Source organism: Sander vitreus, chromosome 7, assembly GCF_031162955.1.
Source record: "Sander vitreus isolate 19-12246 chromosome 7, sanVit1, whole genome shotgun sequence".
In the NCBI taxonomy this organism is placed as follows: Eukaryota; Metazoa; Chordata; class Actinopteri; order Perciformes; family Percidae; genus Sander; species Sander vitreus.
In genome coordinates this window covers 8,533,219-8,552,228 of record NC_135861.1, presented here as the reverse complement: position 1 = coordinate 8,552,228, position 19,010 = coordinate 8,533,219, and the positions used below count along the sequence as shown (strand labels likewise).

Here is a 19,010-nt window from a genome sequence, read left to right as displayed (position 1 = left end):
ATTCCTCAACCAATAGAATGCCAGGTGTAGTGTTGACCAATGAAATGATCCCTGCCCCGTTGAGGGTGCGTTTGTTTTACGTTAGAACGTCTGTTGCGGACAACCGTAACCGAGTTTATTTACCCCCGTCGTCCATCGCTTTATTATTAGCATATGTCAACAATGTGCACAGAATGGTCGACGCTCTTTCACCTACACCCATCAGGAAACGGGAGAAAGCTTTGAAGTGGCACACATCAAGTTAGGTCCACAACTACGAGGGTGAGTAACATAAATTAAGCACGTAGCATATGGCGCTAGCATATAGCCTAGCTTGATTTCCAGAAACAAATTTTTATATATATATATAGATTTTCTTTATAGTTTAGCTAGATTGAACTACATATGACTGACAGTATGTGTGTATTTACAACTGGTATTTAATGACCCCACTTTGTATTTTTCCTCGTTTGGTTAAACATGTTCCTGGGGATTTGGCTAATTTCAGAGATGTTAGAGGCAATAGTAAAACCTAAACTGTAATATAACTGAAAAACAAAAGAAACTGGATTGTTTGTATCAGTTTTTACATCACTGTTGTATGTTTTTCAGATATTGTTCTAAATTCTTATAAGATTAGTATACAAATAAAATTCATATCAGTCTGTATAGAAAGTTGTAAGTACAATTCCACTGTTATAATAAAACACTATTTAAAATAGCAGTTATTTATTTTTACCCTAATGAAATCAATACAAAGCAAACTGAACAGAAAGAACAAGTATTGTGTTTCAGTTTCTGTTCTTCCAGGTGTGACTGAAGTACCCCTGTTGAGCTGCATCACAGCTGCACCGTGTGCATGGACCAGTGTTGTACAACCACACTACAGTGTTGTTCCAGTCAGTACATTAGTCCCAATGCAAAATCCCATTGGTTCCCCCTGTAGTCTCCTGTGTGCGGAGGGCAGGCAGCAGTGGCACAAACCAAGAACGTTGGCAAGTCTGATAATAATGTAATTGTAATTAAAATACTACAACTACACACACACATCACGTTGCATACACTTATTTATTTATCTTGCTTAAATTCACAGGGTGCACAACCAGGCGCGGGAGAGAAAATTACCGTGATGTCTACAAAACCAAAGCAGAGCAGGTAAGGTAAGATAGTAATGATGTTAAAGAAAGCTGTGTACACCTAATATATTATGTGTTGATGTCTATGAATTTATCTTAAATAGGAGCACACTATACAAAGACAACAGTGGAGAGTTGCTGGATCTGTCTGTCCTCAAAGTGCCAGAGATCTACAAGGAATTCACCCCGTTTCTGGATTAAATAGGAGGTATATACAACTAGTAGAATATTAATTAACTATATAAGAGCAATTAAGGCAAAGTTATGAGGTAGTGGCAAGCTAAAGTGATGTATAATCAGTAGCAGGGAGTCAAGTCAACAGTGTACACCAGAATAATATATGCTGTGATTAAGTAATGATACTTAGTGTTGTCTGTAGACTACTAATATAACAAAACAGAAAAATAATATAGTGTATGATGCAGTATGGAGAAAAACCAAGTCCCATATGACCCCAAGAGACTTTAAGTGCAGCTGTTGATGATGTTTACTACAAACAAAACTTGCAGATGGTTGTAGTCTGTAGTCAGCCATACAGTAGGTAGATCTGGAGCAGATGGTTGGAGTCTGTAGTCAGCCATACAGTAGGTAGATCTGGAGCAGATGGTTGTAGTCTGTAGTCAGCCATACAGTAGGTAGATCTGGAGCAGATGGTTGGAGTCTGTAGCCAGCCGTACAGTAGGTAGATCTGGAGCAGCAGGGTGACTTCTAGCTTTCATGGGTTGGTGATAAGACACTGTGTTGCTATGTTGCAGCAGCTCAACAGTGGTCGAGCCCTTCAGGCCCAACTGGAAGAAAAGAAAGTAAAACAAAGTACTTGTTTTTTTCTGTTCAATTTTCTTTGCATTAATTACAAAAATAACTGCTATTTAAGGAGCAAATAAGAAGACTTTCTAGATCTGTTTTTATTATAGTGGTGAAATTGTACTTAACACTACAACAGACAGACAGTTTTATACAGACTGATTTGAATCCATCACTTTCAGACTATGAAGGAATAAAGACTAAATTCTGATGAACAACACATAACATTGATGCAAAAACAAACAAACCAGTTTCTTGTGTTCTTTCAGTTATATTACAGTTTAGGTTTTACTATTGGTTCGAACATGAAATTAGCCAAATCCCCAGGAACACGGTTAACCAAACGAGGAAAAAAATACAAAGTGGGGTCATTAAATACACACATACTGTCAGTCATATGTCGTTCAATCTAGCTAAACTATAAAGAAAATCTATTTGTTTGAGGACCTCAAGCTAGGCTATATGCTAGCATGTCTGAAATTAGCCAAATCCCCAGGAACATGTTTAATCAAACGAAGAAAAATACAAAGTGGGGTCATTAAATACCAGTTGTAAATACACACATACTGTCAGTCATATGTCGTTCAATCTAGCTAAACTATAAAGAAAATCTATTTGTTTATGGACATCAAGCTAGGCTATATGCTAGCGTCATATGCTACGTGCTTAATTTATGGTACTCACCCTCGTAGTTGTGGACCTAACTTGATGTGTCCCACTTCAAAGCTTTCTCCCATTTCCTGATGGGTGTAGGTGAAAGAGCGTCGACCATTCTGTGCACATTGTTGACATATACTAATAATAAAGCGATGAACGATGGGGGTAAATAAACTCGGTTACAGTTGTCCGCAACAGACGTTCTAACGTAAAACAAACGCACCCTCAACGGGGCAGGGATCATTTCATTGGTCAACACATTCTATTGGTTGGGGAATTTTGATAGGATTGTAACACTAAAAAATCCGAGCGCGCAGGAGAAATCCGAGAAGAGAGGATTTGTAAGCGTGCAGAATCAGCCTGAGTGTGAGGAGAAGGGCCAAAGCTGAGAGCAGGAAATCTGTCCACAGAACAACATATCTGAGTCCAAGCAGAAAGTTTGAGCACAAGCAGAGCAAATCCAAGCGCGAGCAGTGACTATTTGAGTGTGAGAGCAAGGTTTTGGTGGAAATTATTACAAAATCTGAACGTAATATCAGTGAGAAATGCTCTCAAATTGAAAGAATGTGCTCTTGAATAAAGATAGGAATATAACTCCATACTCAATCAGCACTGCAGCATTGGAAGCTCTGAGGCATTGGATGCATGTTGCACTGTGAGAGGAGCCTACAGACGACCAGATGACACCATATTGAAGGCTTTAAAAATGTAACATGTTTGGTATTTATTTAAATCTCTCACAAAGTCAGGGAGAGGTCATGGACCGTTGTCAGCTATTATTTTTCTCAGCATGACACCGAAACCTCAAACCTCTGATCTCTTGTTAGAGTAAATGAATCTAATCAGCTGCTCCTGTTTCACATCTGAATCCACATTTTGTCAGTATTTGTTTCACAGTAGATGTTCAAGGTAAAACCTCTGATATTTGGCCTGGGTTTGACAGGTTTGTTTGATTGTTAGGTGAATCAACATGGAATCAAAGTGGGCAGAAAGCTGCTGCTGAACTGCTCGCTATTAGTACAGTCTATTAGTTGAAATTTTCAAGCATGTTGCACTTGGGGCCTCAAAAGATGTCACAGCAGATGATTTCATTTCTGCCCTTTATGGGTTGCTAGTCTTCTCGGGGTCCGTAATCAGACACGTGGAATGTAAACTACAGCAAAAATTGGTTCATGACCATTACAAAGTTATATTACATAGTTATATTACAACTGACCATATTGCAGAAAATACAGTTCAAGTTGGTAACAGACTCTAATCTGAAGAGGTTCTGTACAGGATGGTTTCAAATGACGTATTTGAGTTTTGGAAGGTACTGTAGTTGAGCCTTGTTAGCATTCCTAAGATGCTGGTGTATTTAAGCTGGTCCAAGAAGAATTCAGGTTTATCTGGTGAAAAACTTTACCTAAAAAACAGTTTTGTGTGCATTTTGTCAAAGCTAATGTGATACTAACAGTGCAGAGCTAATCTAGAGGCTTTTTTATAAATCCTCCTTAGCTGCAGGGCAAAAACTAGAGCAATATTAGAGGTGGGTTAGAACCAAGAATGATATGACCATGTTCATAACATTAGGTACTGTTTTTGCTGCTTCTGACTTTCTTTTCAATATTATCAATGTCCAGAGTACAAGAGAGATGACACAAAATGAAGTGATACCCAGAAGTTTGGTTTATTTGATTTGTTCCAATACATGTCCCACAATTAAATAGTGGATTGTAATTCCAACCCACAGGGAGCAGTTCACCATGAGTTTCCTACACTTTGACATTCAGTATTGATATACCTGTGTGCTGCCTCTAGCCCTGGACTCTCACTTCACATAACACTTATCAGCTTGCGGGGTTTAACCATGCTAAAATGTTGGCGTGATGCTGTTAAGTGCATATGGTGTATATTAATGTCATGTCTTGTAAATTACCGTGACGGTCTTGATGCGACCACTGCCCTTGGTGCAGGTCCAGCCAGATCGGTTGAACAGGAGGCTGCAGACCTCCCCCTCCAGGCAGGGAGCCATCTCACACCACTGACGACTCCGCACGATTCGCGCTGAGAGGGCGAAAGACAAGAAGGCAAAGAGGCAAATTAGACAGACAGATTCACCGACCCAGACAGAGACTTCAAAATGTCAACATTTTCTGGAACAAAAAAACAAAACTGTCCATTTTATGCTCACTAGACAGGAAAGAATCGTCATGTACAAACTGTAGCATTTTAATTAGGTTCTTGTTGAACTACCAGGTCTAAATTGCCTGTGGTAGTAACCTTTACAGGCCAGCTGGCGTTCCATAAATTACTCTTCTTCTAATGCTTGCTTTTACTGCAGCTGCACAGAAAGATTCTCTTTTATTTTATTTTTTTTATTTTTTATTTTTTTGGTGGTAATTCTAGGTAAAAGGTTCTAGGTTGAAAGTAATGTGTACCATTATACAACATAATATTGATGGAATTCTTTTACTTAAGCTACATTGTAGAATTTGTTCTCAAACTTGCACTCAGTGGACAATACGCCAAATAGGTTACCTGTGAGCTCTTCAAATGGTTTGATGTTACCTGTCTCTTCACCGTCAAAGCCAGACACATTGTGTAGTATATTGCAAGAATCTTGGGCATCTCTTTATACACCAGGAGTAAATATAGCTACATAGCAGGAATAGCAAGAGCATGAGTTAATTGTTGGTTTGCAACAATGGCTGAAAAAGCCCTATAGCCACTAGGGATGTACCAATCCCACTTATTTCAGTCCTGATACCAATACCTGGGCTTTGGGTATAGGCTGATTCTGAGTTCCAATCTGATAACAGCATGTAATTAATAAGCTGTATGCCTCACTGTGTGGAAGTGACTGGGATCATTCTTTTTTGTTTAAGGCAACACCAGGCTTGACATTGCTTTCCTCACTTTGTAAAACAAAATGTAACAAATAAATACACAGATTAACAATTCAAGTGTAAACCTTTTCAATGCAGCAACAAATTGGTCAAAACTTAAACAGGGATTACAATTCCAGTGTATTTGAGTCAGTATCAGATCAATGAATACTAGCCACCTTATCTAAGTTCATAAGACGTTATCTTCAGGTAAAAAGGGAAATGATAAACATCTGCAAAAGAAGAGCAGTACTGTAATTGGGACTGCACTGAATTTGCGGAGATATAATGATGGCACGAAATGGTCAATATTTTGCTAAAATCTTTTATATTTTCATTCCTATTTGCATTCTAAATTCAAAAAATTAGCCTTATTGTATTCTGTTAAAAAAATAATGTGATTAAAGTTTCCTGTGATGATGCCTTTTGGAAATACTTAAATTAAATGTAATGCTATAAGGTGTACATTTTAACAAGAAAATCTCAAGCTCTCTGCAGGGAGACATTTACTTATTCTTTGGGGCATGTTTGTACCTTTTTTTATTATAAATTAGCATCAGTGAAGAGATGAGAGGAAACGAGGTAAGGAAATGCAACAAAGGTCCCTGATCACATGGTGAGCAAAACGGGGACAGCAATTCAAGCTCCATCGATGCAGATTATTTAAAAATATTTCAATTTCAGGTTAAGACATGGACCTGTACAAAGCCCAGCAGGTGTCAATTTCTCTGCACAAATGAGTAAAATTAGCATCAAGTCACTGGATCAGTATGAACTAAAGTTACAGGTTGTATCAATATTGTGAAATGAGTTTTGTTTGGATTTTGGAAAGAGGTACTGTGGGTGGATGTTATATATGATACTCCTTAAACATGTTATCGATGTTGTTTAATCTCATGTTCTAATTCATGCACACAACTTATTAATACTATAGGAATCAGTAATATTTCAATATGTAGATTAGAGGGGATGGGATACAGTATAGAAACAAACTTCAGTCTTCTTAAAAGGTATTTGTCAGGCTGTCAGAGTGATCCCTCTGCAGTCTGTCTGCATGACATTGAATAAGCCTTCGCCTGTAGTCGATGCTGATAAGCTCTTATTGTTCTTTACACAGCGTACTAAAGCAACACTGAAAGGTTATCAGCTCTCTGCGGACCTGGCTGCGGCCGCTGCTCTTGCCTACCCATGATCCCCCAGGGGCACACACTGTGGAACGAGGTAACATGGTCGCCAAATTGAAAGAGAGGAACTACAATTCGTTGAATGTCCACTGGAGAGCTGAGGGCGAAACAGAGAAGGAGCGGAGATAGGGAGAGTAAGGAGGTGTGGAAAGGGAGGCCTTGTGACATTTTGCTGTGAGGTATTCCTGGTCCAGGCCTTGTTAACAGTCTGAAATTGGTCTTTGGAGTGTCATACCCAGACTGCTACTCTAATATAGATCTGTCATCTTGTGCTATTTATCAAGCACCCCTCATGTATGTAACCACACATACACACACTCGGACACAAGCAAATAATAGATATTGTTGACACATCGAGACAGGAGCCGTGTTTTTTCCAGCCTGCACTCACGGTGTAGTCAGGCAGCTGGGAGACGAAGCAGTGGAAGAAAAAAAATCTAGAAACCTGTCATCTCATTGAACCGAACAAGCATAAGAAAATATTAAAACTGAGACAAAATGGGCATTTTGGCTTCTCCGTGAACAGAGGTTCCTCAGTGTGTAGGAGAAAATCTAGTAAGTGACCTTCCTCTTGACACAGCAACATGCCGTGGTGGGTTTTCATTTTCACAGCCACCAGTCAGGCGCAACAAAGCGTAGATTTATCAGTCAGTTGCAGATGTAGTTTTGAGTATATTACAGGGCCAGCACAACTCAATTTCCAGGGCACGGAATATAAGCTGAGCCCGCAAAGTGGCGGGAATGCTGACTAACCGTGGAGTGCATCAGCCCAGCCAGCCCAGAGTCGCGGAGGTTGGCTAAAATAAATGCCTTTTTCAGCTGCTGCCACAGTATCCAGGCACTTGATAGCTTGCCCTTGTTACTTTTTCAATGCCGCCCATGACAGTGTGACTTGATCTATGATGACTTGATGAATTGCATGGTGCCGTAAGCCGTGAATCGGTCGCATGGCACTGGTTGGGATTAGAGCGTCGCCATGATAACTTCATCCACAACGACATCATGAATAACACGAGCAGCTACAAAACAGCATCGCTGCAGTTTGGCTTCAGCCTGTCTCCATCCATCAAACCTATCTGTCCAATATGCTGGCACGAGCAATTGTGGACACATTAAAAATCTTATATGGTACAACCACCCACACACACATCAACTATATGCTGAGCAGACTTTAAGCCTCTCAGCTGAAGCCGTCTGAAAATATCTGTCTGCTGTTATATTTCATCTTAGAGTATCGATTACATGCTGCTATTAGGCAAATGGCTGAGGATTATTGTGGTTTTATTATGATGATATCTGTTTTGTGTTTGAACATGATTTCAGGCCTGCTGTATAATATTTTCGTGTTTGTGATGTTGGCAGTGTGCAGCAGCAACAGCAGCAGCAGCAGCAGCAGAGGTGAAACAGCTGGCTGTGGTGGTTGGAAGAGACAGATAGAGTCTGTCTGTCATCAACTGTATGCTGGTTGACACCTGGGTGGCCCATACTGTTGCCGGCGCTGTCGGAGTCCCACACAGGGACCGTGGACGTCGGGCCAGGCTTGTAAGCTGCCAGAGACCCTGCTGAGGCAAGGTTCTGGACCTCCAACTACTTTACACGTAAGACCATCTGTCCCCCCCGTGCACAGTGCCAAGCTCTGCCATGCACAACATAGCACTGCCAGACGAGACTCAGAGCAGGACAGGAGGCACAACAGTGAGTCCTAAACCAGACGCACTGTTAGTCTGACGAAATTCTTCCTCTGCAGAAGTAAAAAATAACATTCTTACCAAAACCACAGGCAGCTCATGTAAAATGCATTAAGATGAGGTACAACAAGAGAGATAGGAAAGAGTATGTTAAACATAAAGTGATGCATGAACCTAAACAATATATTGTGCGCCTCTACTAGTAATATAATAATCATCCTAATAATTACGTTTTTTGATAAATATCCAACAAGATTAGCTAACTAGCTTTGCTGGGCACCAGAAACACTTTTACAGGTTTTTACAGGCTTTCTGGCTGGATAATAATTTGTAGCGGCCAGATTTTCAGCCCTCTGTCCTCTACACAGCACAACCTGCTGCCAGATGCCTGATGGTCTTTCACTTCTAATTATGACAACAGGAAAATCCAACATTAAACACATTTTAAAAGCGGCCAGCAGCCAAGCTCCAAATGACTCTATACTTTTGTTGAGCAAGCTGTTGAATTACTTTTCTTATTGTTTTTTGTTACATTTTATTTTGGGGGCTTTTATTTTAAAATGGCATTGTATTTCTGGCTGGTTCATCAATATGTCATCAAACCAGAAAGTTTGCCAGATATAGTAAAACCCATCTGGCAGCATCTTGATACTGTATTAACAACCTAAATCTAGAGCTGATTCTCTAACTTGAGATCTATCTATCTCTACATCTGTGGGTGCGATGCTGTCATAAGTGAGGTTTGCTATTAATGATGAAACTAACAAGATATTTCATTTTCCTTTTCCTGCTGATTTACAAATGCTGCTCTGTGGAAAAGAAGGTATTGATTGATATTTTAAACAAATTTCTAGGTTTGCAACATTTTAGGGCTGGAAAACACTTTCAATTTTATCAGAAATATAGAATTGCTTGGTTTTGCTGTTGTTGACATGGAAGGAAAAAATTAGGCTGCATTGATTAGAAATTGAGAAGCCATTTTGTGGTTTTATGTACGCCTGATCTTTATTAATAATTTCCAAAAGATTTTTCTTCCCAAACTTTTGTAATTGCTGTTTAGCCACTGTCAGTAAAACTCAACTCTGCATATACATCTGTGCAGGAAGTGCTGTCATTAACTGTAACTTATAGATTGTTGAATTGTAGACTTGTTGATAATTAGTGAATAAAAACAGTATTTCTGTTTGAGAAGAGAAACAGATCAGTGAGTATGATATGACAGTGTTGTACGTAATTTGGGCTGGGATTTTATGAATTTATCAAGACAACAGGTAAACATGAAGAAATGTTGAGTTGCATTACCAGCAAACAACATCAACAACAAATTGAAATTAGAGAGATCTGGAAAGGGAAATATGATCCTATAGATTTCTTTTCTGTGTCAAACATAAGCTTCTTTCAAATCAAGGTCTGCTTCTCTCTGCAGCTGAGGTAAATTAAAAATACAACAAATCTTCTCAACTGTGTGTTTGCATTATACATTTGAAGAAAGTCTTCTTTTTGCTCACTTTTTGGCTCATTTAGTGTCAATAGTCAGTGTGTAGGAGTGTGAAAGCAGAAGCTTGCAGCCAGCATATAAACAGTCTCCCTGCAGCCCGCAGACTCTTATCATGGTGGCCATCAAGCTACATACGATTACAGTGTGATGTGATGGCATGGCAACAACGGACCAAGCAGAGAAGGGGAGGGAGCGGCAGAGAGTCAGGGAGCAGATTAGAGTGAGAGCAGGGAGACAAGCAAGGAAAAGCACATAATCCTCCTGTGTACAGTGTGCAGACTAAACCTGCACAACAGTGTCACACAGCAACAAAAACAGGGCAAACCTTGAAATATGGCCTTAAAAAGACTGAGAAAAGTTATTTTGTGAAGAAATAAACTGCACTTGTCACATAGTGAGAAATTGTTGAGTACAAATAATCAAAAAGGAATAACGGAGTAACATGTAACATTACATGCTGCTAGAACAACGCAGCCACTATCTTGGTAAATCAGCTTATCAAATCCTAGGTAAGTCACATATAACAAACTTTATTCGCTGCAGGGCTTAGGCTTGTTGGTATGTCATTATAGAAGTGTGAATACTAGCAAGATGGCAAGGGAGATCAAAATATTTGTCTAATTGTCACCTTTAGTCCACAAGTTGCAGACTGTTGTCCCAAAGGCTACACTATACGTACAGTAAGCCTTGGGTTTCTATTCATTACAGGAAACAGCAAAGAGATTCAAATCCATGAGCTTTTGCTGTTGAGTATAATTGTCCAAATGAGATTCTCTTAACTCTTAAATCTTAACTCGTAGGGCCCTATTTTAACTATCTAAGCGCACGGCGTGAAGCGCATGGCACAGGTGCGTTTAGGGCGTGTCCAAATCCACTTTTGCTAGTTTGACGGTAGAAAAAAGGGTCCGTGCGCCGGGCGCGTGGTTCAAAAGGGTTGTACTTAGTGTCTTCATTAATTCATAGGTGTGTTTTGGGCGTAACATACAATAAATCAGAGTGTCATCTCCCATTCCCTTTAAAAGCCAGGCACGTTTGTACCTTGGCGCATTGCTATTATAATGGCGAATTTGCACCGTAATATTTTTATTTGTAATCTTTTGCATGTTTGTGTGCTGCTGCGCTTCCCTGTGTGTGTGTAACAAGCATCGTGTGCGTGCACTGTGCATAAGCCTAGGCGCATTTTACTAATTTGCTGCGCTATTGACTTTAGACCAGGTTTTTGTTGGTCACTGGCGCGATCACTTCCCGCTACCTCAAGATAGCAATACGCCAAGAATTCACCTGAACACACCTCCTGTAAGACCATCACGCCCATGGGCGCAAAGATGGGGGAAGGTGCATTTGAAACTGCTTCGGTCTTAAACTAGCAAAGACACTTGCGTTGGGCTTTGCGCTGCGCCGGGTGCAAGATAGGGCCCGTAAAGTTGGCTGGATACACTCTAAAAGGTCAACTGCAACCAACATCGACAAACATCAGTGTAGCTGTGTACTGTGTGAAAAGTAGCACTAGCACCATTCTTATCACAGAAAACAAAGCTCATGATTATGTGCACTAGCCTCTGTTCCTTGCTACTCGGGTACAAAATGGCATACATATACATTATGACATACAGTAACCTGATGGTCTTTGTACTTTTGTAATGCAAGAATCGCTGTGCACTAGGGCGCCCGGATCGCTCAGTTGGTAGAGCAGGCACCATATATAGAGGTTTACTCCTCGACGCAGTGGGCCAGGGTTCGACTCCGACCTGTGGCCCTTTGCTGCGTGTCATTCCCCCTCTCTCTCCCCTTTCGTGTCTTCATCTGTCCTGTCAAATAAAGGCCTAAAAATGCCCAAAAAAAGAATCTTAAAAAAAAGAATCGCTGTGCACTAAATTCCACATCAGTCAAACCTGCAGGGTGAGAGAGGATGTTTATTAAAGTTTTAGTTTGACTTGTAATCCCTCCACCCCAACATGTCAATCACCATAACTGGAAGTGAAAAGGCTTGAAATGTCACAGTTTTTTCCAACTGCTTACACACGTTTTCAAAACTATGTCTCCTTTTTTCAAAACTCTACACACAATTCCCAAAACTGCACACACAAAATGCAAAATGCCTCACATCTCCTTCAAAATGAAACACTGCATTCAAAATACCATAAACACATCTCAAAATAGTACATTTTTGGATATACCATGTACACACTGTTCTAAATCTAAAGCTCTTTTGTCTTTCATAGGCTTATATCTACATTTACAATGTTCTAGAGAGAACGTAATCTGCTGAAAGTGGTTGAAAAGTGCACTGTAAACAACAATGTAATGTTACAGTAAAACAGAAAATATTTATTGGGCAAAACATTACATTTGTAAGAGCAGCACAGTTTTGTATACAGTAGCATGAAACAAGAAAACAAAAGTACAAACATATGTAGACCAAAGATATCATTTTTAGAATAAAGAATGTGTGTGTGTGTGTGTGTGTGTGTGTGTGTGTGTGTGTGTGTGTGTGTGTGTGTGTGTTTGTGCGTGCTTGTGTGTCGGGGCGGGGGGGATTGTATGCACTTTGTGCAAAACAAAATCTGATTGATTTGTAATGCTGAAATAGACATTAGATAGTTGCATGCAGTATGGACGCCACTGTAAAGCTACTCAAGATGGGCTTCTCTCATGGTCAATCCGTGGTTGATCACATGATGATTAAGTGTGGCCCTGATCTCATCAGAGATGGCTCTCCTCCTTCCTCTTCTTCCCTCCTCCTCCTCCTCCTTGTTGTTGTCCCGTCTCTCCCTCCTACTCCCCTTGCTCTGTCTATGTTGGCATCCATTGTTCAAAACAGGTAATCTGACCTTTGACCTATGTATAGGCCTATACTAAAGCAGTGATTGGTTAGTGTTCAGTTATGACATAATGTGTTTGCAAATGTGAGGAGTGTGTGTGTGTGTGTGCCCTGGTAAATAAGTATAGCCTTTTGATTGGTTGTGTTTAGAAAAGGAAAGCAAGTCACTTCATGTTAGATTTTTGTGTCTTAGGTAGAGAATTGTGTTTTAAAATGTGTTTACAAAAGTGTTTTATGCAATTGAAAACTGAGTGAAAGGCTGAGAAATAGTTTATGGTTTTGGAGATTTGCTGTGTAATTTTGCACTTTGAGTGAGAGGTTTCAAAAATCGTGTGACATGAAAAGATTTTGTGTGTAAGCAGTTGAAAAAAACTGTAAGAGGTGTAATCTATCTATAAATTTCAGGAATGTCTGTCTGTGTGTGTGTGTGTGTGTGTGTGTGTGTGTGTGTGTGTGTGTGTGTGTGTGTGTGATGCGCATATCTCTCGAACCGTTAGTCCGATGGATTTCAAACTTGACAGGTGCTACGGGCACGAGTAAGGGCAGTGCCAAGCGAGACACATCTGTATGTATGTGTGTCCGTGTTTGGGGGGAAGGTAACCTGCACATCACATGCAGACGCCACATGCAGAACACTTACAAGAGCAGGGGGTGGGGCTGTTACAGCCTTTGACTCTTTTCCTGTGTTCATTATGCATTTATATCTTTTAAATTGCTGTGAGCTGGCAGAACATAACGTAATCTCGGAGATTATTCCTTCACAGCGCTGTGCAATGCGAGAACATCTCAGAGTTGAACCGGACAGACACAGCACCCTGGGTCGGGTTAATTAAGTCTTAAGCGAATCAAATCCATACTTCACTGTTAACCATCACGCCACTAAACCTGTATGGAAATGATCATACCTCACTGACCTCCTCTCCCCGTACCAACCCTCACTGTCCCTCAGATCCACCTCAGTTGGTCTCCTCTGCATCCAAAAGTCCAACCTCCGCAGTTTTGGGGACAGAGCATTCTCCAGAGCAGCTCCCAGGCTCTGGAACTCCCTCCCCCAAGAGATCCGCACCTCTGAGTCCCCCACCATCTTCCAGTCTCGCCTCAAGACCCATCTCTTCACCACTGCCTATCCCTAGGCCCACGCCCCTCCCCTTTTCATCTGTGCCTGAATCTTGTTTTGTTTGTTTGTCTCTATTTCTATACCCTGTAAAGCGACTTTGAGTCCATGAAAAGCGCTATATAAATTAAATTTATTATTATTAACACTTCTGCTGAAGTGTTAAATCTCCACACACACACACACACACACACACTCTGGTGGTTGATGAACACAGATATGTGCTGATGAGCTCTCATAACGGGCCAGTTGGGTAGCGCACTGCCACGAGTCCATGTCTGATTACTCCACATTGTCATTGTGATATTTTGTGATTACATTCTGAATCTACCCTGTTCTCTGTCAGGTAAATACAGTAGTAGGTAGGCCTAGACGTAGCCTACACTGTAAGTCAGTAGTAGGCTATAGGCTACGTGGTTTGGGGTCCTTCTGTAAGTAATTTTGGGGTACAATTTGGTTTTGAAGAATTCTACAAGCAGCAGTACCACAGGCCAAGCAATCGCCCGTTCCAAACAGGCACATTTTCAACGGGCTCTGTATTAGTATCTGTGAATTTCATTAAAAATCCCAGCTGTGGCTGCTGAGATACTGCACTTGACGAATGTATAAGGAAGTCATACCGACACCTTGGAGTATACTTAATTGTGTCACTTTTCTAGCATGAACCCACTTTACACTTGAACCCAGTTAGAGTATGGAACTGGGACACATATTAAGCCTCCAAGAAAATGACTTTAAATAAATCTGTATTGACCGCTGTCCATGGTGCTGATTCTGGAGCTGTCTTGGATGTTCTTCAACATTTGTGCTGGCAGGCCACAATCCCACTAGTGGGGAGTGATCGCCAAGGTTGGCTTATCTGATCAGCATTCGCATATTGCCTCACCTGTTGAGCTCACTATGTATATCTTATTGATCAGGATCCTGATTGCTGAGACTTGGAGATGCCATGCCAAACGGCCAAAGGAAAATGTTTTAGTCATATGTTTGGTTGCCTAATATAAGTTTAATTCAATTCAATTCAATTTTATTTATAGTGTCAAATCATAACAGGAATTATCTCAGGACACTTTACAGATAGAGTAGGTCTAGACCACACTCTATAATTTACAAGGACCCAACAATTCCAGTGATTCCCCCAAGAGCATGCATGAATGCGTAAGTGCGACAGAGGCAAGGAAAAACTCCCTTTTAGGAAGAAACCTCGGACAGACCCAGGCTCTTGGTAGGCGGTGTCTGACGGTGCCGGTTGGGGGTATGATGAACAATGGCAATAATAGTCACAATAAAAATTATGTAATAGTTATAATAGTTCATGGTGTCAACATTTCATTCAATACAATTATGGTACAAAAGGAGCACTAACGCCACGTTGACAATGTGGACGCAGATATAGGAAACTCCAAAAGGCAGTCATAATATTTACCTAGCTGTCTAGGCTAACGCTGTTGCGCTAACATTAGCAAAACGTCGGCGTAGCGTTAGCTAGCTGTCTAAACTTGTGAAAAGCCGAACAGCACCCCCGTCCAAGTAATAAATAAACACTAGGCAAATATGTTGTTACTGGAGCTAGTAGGCTACCATCAAAATGTGAGATAACTAATCGAAAATGTGTTCACAACGTCGGGGGATTTCACAGGTGGAACTGACTGGCAAGTTAGCCCATAACTAGCATGATGCCTTCTATTTCTAGATCTAGATAAGTTTACCGGTACTTATCTGAACTAACGACATGATCACTGTCACTAGAAAACCTTGACTTTCACTCGGTGCTATTCACTGACAGTAAAAACACCTCTTCCTCATCCCAGTCAGTCACCATAGTTCTAGTACTAGGCTGAGGCACATCTCCCCAACGTGACGCCATCACCGAATTGCATTAAAAAACCCAATAATACCAAAAACGACAGAAACTGGAAACACTATTTGGAGACATTTTTAACAATGATATACATATGTTGAGTGCTTTATGTACCCATTAGTCAACAGTGGTGGTTAACCTGCAACATGGGCTTTAATAGCCAAGTGTGGTGCAGATATTACCCACAAACAGCAGAGATCGCACTTGAAGGATGTCTGATGGCTGACAGGGTAAACTTCCTAAGGAACCCGTCGCACCCACGGAGGAAAAGCCGCCGTTTTCCCTCTGCATGCAGGATGGCCCACAGCTACAAACTTGATATCGCGTCTTCCCACGCTGTTCACACACGAAGTGGGAGAGGGGTGGCGGTAACGTTCCAACACAGCACTCCTCGATATCCACGACGTTCAAACTAGCTAGCTAGCTCTTACTACACAAAACTCTTGTAAAGTTAACTTTAGCACTTCTAGCGACCTAGACGATATGAACACCAGCACTAGATTCACACTTGAATGCTCTTCCAGCCGTCTTCCTCCGTGTAGCCAGTGAGCTCAACTCTTAAAGGGCCAGCAAATATTTGTACCCGCTACACAGGGAAGGGTCAAGAAATCAGGCTTTCAACCACTGACATTCTCACCTGGCTCACAGCTCTAACGGATCGTTGCTCCAATGACTCTTTATCTCATCTGTTTTTTTAGATTATATTGTCTTTATTAGATGGTGACAATGTAAATACAACCAGGACACAAGGGGAGTGAGAGAGGGGAACAACATGCAAAAAAGATCCCCCACTGAAACTGAACAGGGGATGCTGCGGTTATATGTATAGTTCTTTCTACCTCTTTTCAAATCATTCCAAACTAGAGTTACACTAGAATTCTATGAATAATGGATTACAGAAATGTTGTGTAATACCTGGATTTCTGCTATCTCTGGTAGTCAGATACTGCTGAGAGTTCATTTCTCTTTGTATGTGTCTTGACAGGAGGGCATTTCCCACATCAGAGTAGATGTACATTACTTTGTAGTTTTGCGGTGTGGAGTAAAAGGCAACAAAACCAATTTTTCACAGATTTTGTTTTGTCTGGAGGACAGAAAGGACAGAAATACTTGATATTCTCTGGAAAAAAGGAAAAAGCACTGAAATGGCAGAGGTTGCTATAAACCTGGACTCTAATAGGTTTATAGTATAATTAAATGACTGTACATATGACTCACAAACTCAAAAAGAGCAATTCATATCAAGTTACTAAAAAGCAAGCCAGGTTTTGTGTTCACGTGTATGCTTAAAGCGAGGAATAATCATATGTCAAAAAGTTCACAAGTTCTCACATCTAAAAGAGCCAGTGATCCACTCCTGCTGCTGCTGTGAATGAGTTATATTAAATTGACCCAGAGGACAGTGAGCCCTTGCTTTGTTAATAACAGCTCAGTGAAAAAACTGGAGTATGCCAAAGCCTCAGTGAGAGACACAAATTAAACATGTCTAAAAGTCAGTAAATTGGTTGTGCTTAGAAGGGCAAAAGCATTTATGGGAATTCACATCAAAAGCAAGAGTACCTGAATATACCCTGAACTAAAGGTCAGAGAGGATATCTGAACAGTTGCAGCATTAGACCCATTGTGGTCTCAATATGCAGAAATTCCACCTTGTGATTATGGACACATTTTTTAGCTGTCAGCAGAAAGCCTTTAAACAAGCCTGTGAGCAACAGGTTGCATCTTTAATGCACTGGCTATTAATGGAGTGTAGGGTGTGGTGCAGTGGGAAGCCCGTAATAATCAATTTCCTGCTGCTGTAATCATAGCTCTCTGTAAGTAAATTAGCATCTGCTGAGTGTTACTGAGAGGCGTCTGCAGAGAGGGAGTGGTGGTTAAAAGCAGTGTAGGGAGCGTGACACAGGCTGTGGGACTGTGGTCTCATGTCAGGGCTATTAGATTAAGGCTAACATGAGTCATTGCGAGATGGAACTAATAGATGCATGTGATTGTGATATTGTGAGATCCAATCAGCATCGCAGATGGACTGTGTCTCATCTGACTTATCACCCTCCTCTAGATATCGTCCAATAACACAGAGGGGGCTTATCTTAGAGAGTGGCTGAACATCACACAGTCTGTATTACAAGAGATCTTTATTCAGCTGGAGTATATTTTTTAAAAAACAGCAGAAGAGGAAAATTCAACATGAAGACAACAAAAGAGGCACAAAGTGATTGATAATTTGCTGATGTCACACTGGCTGACTGGAGGAGATCTAATGTAGACAACCAATCACATAGTTGGGAGTCAAACAGTCTAAAGGGAGACACGCAAAGTGATTATCGATTGGCTGGTTAAACAACCAAATTACATCGGCAGTTGCTTTTAATGGAGAAAGAAAGAAGTCCATACATTTTGTTCTATCTGAGACATCTTTTACTGTCATTAGCATGTAGCTACATGCGACAATGTTAACACAGCAGTAGCTTAAAAAAAACAAAAACACTCCAGTCCTGCCTTGCTGGAGCAGATGATCATTCATAGAAGGCTGGCTAAGTGTTGCGTAACACTCAGCCGAGAGTAGAAAAAACTGTTGAAACTGAAGCGTTCAGAACAGTTTTGGCCACATTTAAAATTAGAATCCAACATTTTAACATTGTAGATATGACAGAAAATACGGAAAAGCATCAGAGAAGAGGGCTTAAAGAGACAGGGAGTGTTTCAGACAGAGGGTGAATACAGGTATATTCAGACAGACAGTATAAGAAAAATAATGTGTTTTGAACGTTAAAGCATGAAACATGTTCTAGGAGAAACCTAAAATTAGGGTTGGGTACCGAAACCTGGTGCTAATACGGCACCGGTGCCTAAACGACCGGTATCTACTGGACCAAATTGCCTACCTTTAGCTAGCAGCTGGATTAAACACGGTTAAAATGCTGACAGCTAAACGGTATAAAGAGTGTCTGTATTTCACTGTAGAGAATTCCAACAGCGGGACGTTAAGCAGTGTGACGTGGTGCGAACTAGTAAGCCTCGTGGTGCATTCAAAGTTATTGTAAAATACCCTTTTTCCTATTACCCTATTTTTTTAAGTATCGGTTCTATGCACCGTTTTAAAAGTATCATTTTAGCACTGGTATCAGAAAAAAAAAAAACGATACCCAACCCTACCTAAAATACAAGCATGAACTGAAAATGACTATGGGAAATTTAAGAGCGATTGGCCAACTATAATTGGTAATTTCCTAATGCAAGTGTCTTTGACTGATATAACATTAATAACTACATTGCATGCAGGTGTGCCAGATGTAGGGCCCTGGTATTGTGCATGCTGGTTCACTGGAATGGTGCACATAATGGAATGGATCTATCAATAATGTTAATAGTTACAACTGTGATTTTCCTGTTATGATTTT

The 19,010-nt window shown here is 40.7% G+C and overlaps 1 protein-coding gene across 1 annotated transcript in view; it reads right to left on the bottom strand.

Annotated features, from left to right (window-relative positions):
- tafa5l (TAFA chemokine like family member 5, like) overlaps positions 1 to 19,010 on the bottom strand; it is a 48,711-nt gene that overhangs the window by 11,192 nt on the left and 18,509 nt on the right. Inside the window, exon 3 of the mRNA XM_078253844.1 lies at positions 4,495 to 4,622. Coding sequence (XP_078109970.1) covers positions 4,495 to 4,622 — 128 coding nt within the window. The remainder of the gene's footprint in view (positions 1 to 4,494; positions 4,623 to 19,010) is intronic.